The sequence below is a fragment of the Pristiophorus japonicus genome, chromosome 1 (assembly GCF_044704955.1).
Source record: "Pristiophorus japonicus isolate sPriJap1 chromosome 1, sPriJap1.hap1, whole genome shotgun sequence".
NCBI classification, from domain to species: Eukaryota; Metazoa; Chordata; class Chondrichthyes; family Pristiophoridae; genus Pristiophorus; species Pristiophorus japonicus.
This window is the reverse complement of record NC_091977.1, coordinates 47,745,301-47,754,494: the sequence shown is the minus strand read 5'-3', so window position 1 is coordinate 47,754,494 and position 9,194 is coordinate 47,745,301. Positions and strand designations below refer to the sequence as shown.

Sequence of the window (9,194 nt, the reverse complement as noted above, 5' to 3'; positions counted from 1 at the left end):
GCAGAGGGATCAACCACCAGGGGGCATAGATTTAAAGTAGTTGGGGGGAGGAGATATGAGGGGAAATTTCTTCACCCAGAGGGTGGTGAGGGTCTTGAAATCACTGTCTGAAAAAGGGGGTAGAGGCAAAAAGCCTCTCCACATTTTAAAAATACTTGGATATGCACTTAAAGTGCCGTAACCTACAGGGCTACAGACCAAGAGCTGAAAAGTGGGATTAGGATGGATAGCTCTTGGTTGGCTGGCGCAGACACGATGGGCCGAAATGGCCTCCTTCCGTGCTATAAATGTCTATGATTCTGTGTATAAGAGGTGACAGAAAGCTTGGTCAAAAAGGTGGGTTGTAAAAATGTTTTTAACAATGATCTGAGAAATGGAGAGGCTGATGGATTTAGGAAGAGCGTTTGAGAGAATAGTTATGAAGCAATTGAAGGCTTTGCCACCAATGGAGGGTAGGGGATGCACAGCAGCCCAGGGTTGGAGGACCAAATGATGCAGTGGAGATGGGGGGGGGGGGGAAAGAGGGGGGGAATTTCAGGCTGGAGAAGGTTCCAGACTACGGTGGGTTGAAGCACTGGAAAGATTTGAAAATGAGGATTTCAGATTTGACACATTGGGAGGCAGGAAGTCAATGTTGGTCAACAAAGGCAGGGGTGATGAGTGAGCAAGGTTTAGGGTAGAACAGAATCTGGGTGGGTGAGTTTTAGATAAACTTAAGCTTTTTGAAAGATGGAAAGCCAGTGAGAAAATTGGAAAAATCATTGGCTTTGGTAGTGAGATCAGAGCCAGATAATGTAGTCAGGGTAGAAACGAGCAGGTGTATTGGTTTTGCACAGTTGGAAAGGTCACGGTGACGGAATCAACGGCACGGTGACGGAATCAACGGCACGGTGACGGAATCAACGGCACGGTGACGGAATCAACGGCACGGTGACGGAATCAACGGCACGGTGACGGAATCAACGGCACGGTGACGGAATCAACGGCACGGTGACGGAATCAACGGCACGGTGACGGAATCAACGGCACGGTGACGGAATCAACGGCACGGTGACGGAATCAACGGCACGGTGACGGAATCAACGGCACGGTGACGGAATCAACGGCACGGTGACGGAATCAACGGCACGGTGCATGTGGAGGATGTCACCAAAAGGATATACATCAGAAAAAAGAGATTTGGGCTAAATATTCCTGAGGGATCCAAAGGTGACTGCTGAGGGAATGAGGGGGAAGATGTGGCTGGAGCTGGGACAGGTGGGATTGGTACCGTGCAAGAGTCATCCTATGGAACGGAACACTACGGAGGCAGGATGATGGAGGAGGATGGTGTCGTCAACTCCATCAAATGCAGTGGAAAGGTCAAAAAGGACAGGAGAGATAACATATTGCAGCTTTCGTCGCAGAGGATGTTATTTGCAACTTTGGCCAGGGAATTATCAGTGCTGTGATCAGGACAGAAGCAGGACTGAAAAAATTTCAACTTTTCTGAGACTGGCATGTAGATGGAAGGCGATGTCACAATTGAGGACCTTTGAGAAAAAAATGCAAGTTAAAAATGGATTGTTAGTTGGACAGAACGGATGGGTTGTGTGTGGAATTATTTGTGTAGGGTGCTGATGGTGAGGGATAGTGCCCAGGGAAAGGGATTTATTATTGCCAGAAAGCATGGGGAAGAGGAAATCAAAGAAGCAGAGGGTGGTCTTATGGAAGTGATGAGCTTGGAGAGGGTGAAGGTAGGGGGAACATGAGAGAGATGGGGGATTGCATGCAAGGTGGTCGGGACCATGTGGCTAAGGGAGATGGAAGTGGAAGGGACAGCAGTGGCAGCTACATAGATGGTCTCAATCTTAGAAATAAAGAATTCCATGAATTCTTTGCACCTGATATTGGAGACGAGGAAAAAGGGAACAGGGGGAATGGTTTTGATAAATCAGTTCATCCTTTGCTCAGCAAGGGAACTTTGGGTTTCCTTGCCCTTGCTGATGATCCTGGAATAGTGGAAGAGAGGGAGGCACAGGAATGTTAAATATGGCTGAACCAGATCTGACAATGAATTATGAGACCAGTCATGAACCAGATATGCTAGCTTTTGAGAGAAACCTGGCTCAAAAGACGTAATGAGCCTGTGTGTTACTGAATGGAAGAAAGTTCAATTTCCAGTGATGAATTTACTTCAATCATATATGATAATGCATCTAGTTCACAGTATTTGTCATAGCAACTTCTAAAAACTCTAAAATATTTAAGTTATAATTTTATTTTTCCTTTAAGAGTAAACTGATGTCCTTTGATCAAAGATAGTAAGTAACTGGTGAAGTTTTGGCACAGATATTGAAGATATTTTGGATAGAGAGTTTTGATTTATTACATGACATACTGAATCTCTCTGTACTATTTGATGATCAGAAAGTGGTTTGAAACAATTCAGCCATTTCACCTAGAAAGGTAGCTGATAACACTGGCCCCCTGGAAGCTTAGTAAGTTTATCTAGAGAGTTCCTTTGCAATCAAGACCAATGAGGTCCAAAGTTCAACCCTATATTGGGTGAATTCATCTCAGTCAGGGCAGTAGGGATTTGGCTTCAGCATCTCTAGGTTAAGGAAAGAGGAAACTGGGCATGGTGCCCCCTCCTGTCTCTGTTCAGAGACACCTGTTGCTATGTGTGTGGTTGTCAGGTGAGGACGTGATTGGGCTCGGCTGATGCTCCTCCAGTGGTGAAATAGCCCAATAAGGTTCAGGCAAAAATGGCCACTTGAGTGGGTGACTGGCTCTGTGAAATTAGACCCGAGCAAGTACCTTGGAAGAGGTCAATAATAACTTAGTTTAATGTCAATTAGAAGAAACTAAAACATTTTATTTTGGAAGAGCAATGTTGCCATGATTCTCAAAGTTGGTTCTATATATACAGGATTAACACCGTTTACTTGGTTAATCTGGTTTACAAATAAATCAGAATAAGGGGACGCAGGAGAAATCTGCTGATGGATCTACATCATTGTAATCACAGAGAAGTCACATAGCGACAAGAAAGCAAAACTCGGTTATTGGAATTGCAGACGCCATTTAAAAAAAAACTTTGTGAACAATGTACTTCACTCAGCATTGATTAAACTAAATTGGTGCTATTTTAATACTAATTCAGGATCAAAGTTTCTCCCACAAAAGTAGAAATTTAACAATGCTGATGTTAAGCTTATAACAGTGGACAAAGTTACCACTGTACAATATTTTAAACAAAAAGTAATCTATTATTGGCAGAGAGGAAATGATTAAGTTTAACATTTAGAGATGAATTATTACAGCAAGAAATATTAATGGATAAGCAAATAACACGTGTGGAGAGATTGAGTACGCGAGAGAACGAAAGAAGGGGAGTGTGCGAGAGCGCAATTTTTTTTTCTTTCTCGCAGTGTGGGGGAGACAACTGAGGAAATGGAATAGAAATTACCTGAACTATTTTATCTCCAGGCTGCAACAGTTTTGAAGCTGGTCCTTCTGGTTGAACTCGAGTTACAAATATACCCTAAATAATGAACAAACAGGTATCAAACATGTATTCCTATAAGCTTTAATACTTACACAGAAACACACACTAATAAATAGAGCTTATGATAAACTTACAACACTAATACTGTATAGCATTTTGAAGATACTAAGAGCAATTGTAATTAAACAAGGTTCAATGATTTTTGCAAATTTACTATAATTACTTAAACTACAAAAAATTAACATGGATCAAGGTTTATTTTCTTCTAAAATGGCTAATGTCTAGTTGAAGTAATAAGATATATTTAAATACTCACAGTATCATCAGGTCTGAATGGGTTCCCTCGACCTCCAATACCTCCAGATATACTGAAACCCAGCTCAGGATTCTTATCTATTCGAACATGCATCTGGAAAGAAAGAATAAAGGAAACAACTTTTAATTAAACGGAGATATTTTGCTGTTGTTTAATTATATAATTTAAACTGGAGGGGGTGCGGGGTGGGGGGGGGGGGGGTGATGGGGAGAGAAGGGAAGGGGGAGGAAAAGAAAAGGAAAAAGAAAAAGTATGAAAATCTTTTTTCATCATTTGTACCTCTAGGATCTGGGTACAAGTCTCACCGACATGCTGAGAATGTGAAAGTCTACAATTCTCAGAGATAATGATCCTAATTGTGGTACATTTTGGCAATTTCAGTTCAGTTCCCACTGGACAGAACTTTTCATGCACATGGAAATTCCTTAATTTTTAATAAATATTTCAAAGCAAATTATACTTTATGTATGGTTTATGTTAAATTGTCAGCTTGGCCTAGCTGTTAGCAGTCTCACCCTCGAGTCAGCAAGCTTTGGGTTCAAGCCCGCAGTAGGACTTGAACATGTGAGCTAGACTGACAGAGAGTGTGGAGTGCTGCACCGTTGAAGAATTCTGTCCTTCAGCTGAGACATCTAATCAAGGTTCTGATCACTGATAGTCCAGGTGGGTGTTAAAAATACCATGTGACTACTCAAAGAGGAATAAGGAGATTTCCTGCTGTGCTGGCCAACATTTCTGCATCAAATTACAAACATCAAGCATAGTTGAACTGGTCATTCATCTCATTGTTATTTGTGGGCTCCTGTTGCTCACAAAATAGTTGCCAGATTTTCCATATAACATTTACTGCACTCCAAAAAGTAAATTATTTGCAACACTTTGAGATGCTATTGAGAAACATGTCCTGAATTTCCTGCTGTTGCACTGCTATAATACTAGAGATGTATAAAATAGGGTTTATGTTGTATGTACGGTAAAGTTACAGTAGCAGAAAGTCAGAGAAATTCAGGGTCAATGGGCTAGACTTTCCAGTAGGTGGCTAAAGCCCCAAAAATGGGCCTTGTTCCAGCGATGTGGAATGTATCGCCCGTGCTGATCGCCAGCACAAGGCCCATTTTTTTGGGGCGATTTTTCACTCGGCCTTACCCCGGCGACGTCAAATGGGCGATCTGATTTTTCGGCGATCTCACGATCGCCCAAAGAAAACAGAAATGAATGAAAAAAAAAAGCTTCTCTAGCAACGCTATTCTGAGCATGTGTAGCTTGATTTCTTTTTTAAGGTTGATTTTCTTTGCTGCGTTTTGAGAGGTCAGGGGTCGTCACACATGCTCAGAGGGTCTGGGAGAGAGAGAGGGGAGAAGAGAGAAAGGAAAAAGCAGTTACTAGATTTTATTTTGAATTTATATAATAATATTACTCATTTTGAAAATGGAGGAATCAATGGAAAGGCGAAGGGCCAAGCCCTTCAACGAGGAGGCCAATGAGGCCCTCGTGAATATAGTCAGCACGAGGTGGGAGGATCTGACACGGGGTGGGCATGGGAAACCTCCACCCCGTGCATATCGGAGGATTTGGGCAGAGATTGCCAATGTGGTCACGTCGGCATCGAATGAAGCGCGGACACTGGATCAGTGCCGCAAAAGATGGAACAGCCTACTGGCGGCTGCCAGAGTAAGTTGAAATTTAGATTTGAAATCATCCACATGTATTATTTAATGATGTATGGAAATTGTAACTAGAATCTGCAATGTTATTTTGTAATTTTTTTAAACATAACTAAATGATGAATAAATTTATGCACCCCAACATAAATTTGAATGTTACAGTATGAAATCTTTTATTCCTATGCAATGTAATGCAAATTTGTAATTGAACGCATAAATCTGTCAGTCTTAAATGTTTATTGCCAAATCCATTTGCTTATGCAGTGCAATGTTATCTTATCATTTACAGAAGATATCTATCAATCACTGCGAGCAACGCAGGATGGGCGGGGGCTGTGCCATGCTGCAGTCTCTAAGTGCTTACGAGGCGCTTGCGGTGGCCTTGGTGGGGCCAGAAAGCCACTCGGTCACAACCCGTGGTGTGGCAGAACCCACCCTTGAGTCATGAGAACTGTGCAGTGTGCAATGTGAGAATCAATAGTAAATTCTACAAACATCTTATTTACGTATGTAATGTTATGCAATTATAATGTAATTTGATATATAATTGAGATGTACTATTGATCTTCGAATGAGGTTATGTTAGGCCTGGTGATCGCTTGTGTATATGGGGTAATGGAAAGCATTGTAATGTTTTGAGTTCTTGAAAAATTGAGATATATTGATTTGAATTGTTAAACGTCGTTTATAAATTTTGTGCGTCTTTAAAAGGTCAACTAGTGTCAGTGGAGTCATGTCCACTGACCCTTCTGGAACTTCGCAGGAGGAAGAGCCAGAGGAGGAGCCACTGCAGACTCCTGCTACTGCTGTGGTAGAGGTGGAGAAAGGAGGAGATTTTTTTTGGTTGGGGGGGGTGGGCGAGAATCAACCTGCGGCCATCTCTTTGGAGATGGTTGAGGCACCAGGACCAAGCGGTGTGCAGGTGGCTACGCCAAGGCACGTGAGATTGCACACGCTGACCCCACGGAGGTCCGGTCAGCGGGCTATGCAATTGTCTACCACGGAGGACCAGACGGAGAGCTTACTATCCCTGTGCAGGGAGACGGTCGCGACCTTATCCAGGGGTTCGCGGGTTTCTCATCAAATTGGAGCCAGTTCTCCACAACCTGGAGCGAGTTCTGCACGAGCTTCTCCAGCTGGTCTTCTGAGCAGTCACAGACTGCTCGGGAGTCGTTGGAGGCAATTAGGGAGCAGACAGCCGCAACAAATGCCCTACAGCATGCGTTGCTGGCTGGACACGGCGCTGCACCCCAAGGTGCCGTGTCCACTCGCAGCGAGACCGCAAGCGAGTACGGAGGACACAGGTCCTCCTGACTCGGAAGTAGAGCCTGAGGCTTCTGCTCCGTCACCTCCACCACGGCAGGAAGTCTTGCCGTCACACACTGCACAACGCGTTCGTGTCGGTCTGTGTGGACCAAAACGGGCGGGTGGGGTGCGAACATGGGGTGGGACAGGATCTGGAGGGAAACGTGGCTGCAGGTAGAGGGGGGGGGGGGGGGGGGGGGGGCGTTTCAATAGTTCCATGGGTTGTTACTTAAATGGTCACATTATTATTACTTAAATGTTCAATTTCTTCTTCTAATGTTTTGGGGATTTGAGGGAAGGGTGGGTTAGTGTGGTGGGCAGGGGGTTGGTGATAGGGTGTTGTTCATTAGGTAATAAAAAAAATTCTTTGTTAATTAAAAAATAAATTTTATTCAACAACTTTTGTGCCTTCTCTCTTAGTTACATTAGTTTTCAAACGTACAGTTTTTCATGCATATTTGTTTGTTTATTCAGTTATTATACCAGTACTTTAAACTGTACTTAAACTAATTCAGATGATAGGCCAGTGCAGGAAAGACAACAAGGAAACCCCACGCAAATGAAACTTTTGATTAACCCCAACTGTAATTGAATATTTGTATATCCACAATTAATAGTTCATGCAAAGTGTTCATTAATGAGCTGCTGACGCAAAAGCTTAGCGGCCGTGTAACTGCCACTGGCTACTGGTCTTCGGGAGGGGGGTGGTGGTACTGGTGCTAGATCGCCAGGCTGATTAAGCTCCCTTATGTCCTCGCCCGCGTCCTCTCCCGCCTGTTCCTCCTCTTCATCCTCGCCGGCTGCCTCTTCTGTCTCATCTCCTTCTGGAGGTGGACCTGCAGCATGATCTAGCATTATTTGTCCTCTCTTTATAGCTAGGTTATGCAGCATGCAACATACCACAATAAACTCTGCTACCTGAATCAGGGTGGTACTGCAGGCTGCCTCCATAATGATCCAGGCATCTGAAGTGCTGCTTTAGGACTCCAATTGTCTTTTCAACGATGTTGTGAGTCGCTATGCGACTTTCATTATACTGTTTCTGTGCTTCAGTGTCAGGATTACGCAGAGCAGTCATCAGCCAACTGGCAAGGCCATATCCTTTATCCCCCAGCATCCAACCGTGACCTTCTGGCTGATTGACAAACAGGTCAGGGATAGCACTTTCACGTAAGATATGCATATCATGGACGCTGCCAGGAAATGTAGCATTCACTGTTAAAATTGTTTGATTGTAGTCGACAATAAGCTGCACATTTAGTGAGTGGAACCCCTTTCTGTTAGGAAACACCTCTGCTTTCTTTAAGGGTATTTTCAGGGCAATGTGCGTGCAGTCTATTGCTCCCTGCACCTTGGGGAAGTCTGCTATTCGAGAAACCCAAAGCCCTCTTGGTCTGTGCCTCCCTGTTCATTGGGAAGTTTATGACGTCCATCCTGCGAGCGTAAAGGGCTTCAGTCACCTGTCGAATGCAGCAGTGTGCAGCGTGCTGAGAGATATGACAGATGTTGCCAGATGAAGCCCGAAAAGATTCCGATGCGTAGAAGGCTAGGGCAGCAGTAAGCTTCACCTCAACAGAAGTGCGGTTCTGATGGTGCTGGAAGGCTGCAGATCATCCTTGACGAGTTGACATATCTCATCGATGACCTCCTTGAGGAATCGCAGCCTCCTAAGACAAGTATTTTCAGACAAGTTCAGTTAAGATTGCTTTTCCAAGTACATTCGTTGGCTGTACAGTCTCCTCCTCTGTCCTCGTCTCCGTCTACACATTTCTCTGCCACCTCATCGATTGATCCTTTAATTAACCAGTTTGTGAGCAGTTGCAATTAAAAGGCAGGGAAAACATGGGCCCCATCACTATCGATAATTACTTTCACTAATTTTAATAATCTCTCGACTCTATACTCTCTAATCACTGTACTCTGCACTCTCCAGTCAGATTGATAGGCCCTAATATCAGTAAATAACTTCACTATGTAAAAGCTATTTACACAATAATTTCAATATATAAAAACTATTTACCAAAAATAACTTAATACCTATTTATATTCCCTGTCCCAATATTCTGAGTACAATTATCTTCAATTTAACTCTAAATAACTCACAACTTATTCTCCACCCTTCCTCCGAAGTTTATAATGGCCCCATTTCCTTCTCTTAGGCCCAGAAAAAGCAACTATTTCTCAGCACTCTTTTGGGCCTTGCATCGGCCCAGTGAAGTACATGCTAGGTGCCGAAACTTGGGATGGGCCTTGTGTGGGCGATCATCTCGGTGATCAAAGTGGAAACTTAGGCACCTGTTTTTCCAGCGATATTTTGGGCCTAGTTTCCACTTTTTGCTCAAAATGGGAGAAAGAGGTCCATTTTGTGCCATAGATGGCCGATGTGAAGTAGAAAGTCTAGCCCCAAGTCTTTTAGAGG

At 43.6% G+C, this 9,194-nt stretch overlaps 1 protein-coding gene across 5 annotated transcripts in view; it reads right to left on the bottom strand.

Annotated features, from left to right (window-relative positions):
• The window catches only part of erbin (erbb2 interacting protein), a 280,745-nt gene that overhangs the window by 3,522 nt on the left and 268,029 nt on the right, over positions 1-9,194 (bottom strand). For all 5 annotated transcript variants that reach the window (XM_070879386.1, XM_070879413.1, XM_070879395.1 and 2 more), the window contains 2 exons: positions 3,807-3,899; positions 3,452-3,526 (listed from right to left, as the gene is read on the bottom strand). In XM_070879386.1, coding sequence (XP_070735487.1) covers positions 3,452-3,526; positions 3,807-3,899 — 168 coding nt within the window. The remainder of the gene's footprint in view (positions 1-3,451; positions 3,527-3,806; positions 3,900-9,194) is intronic.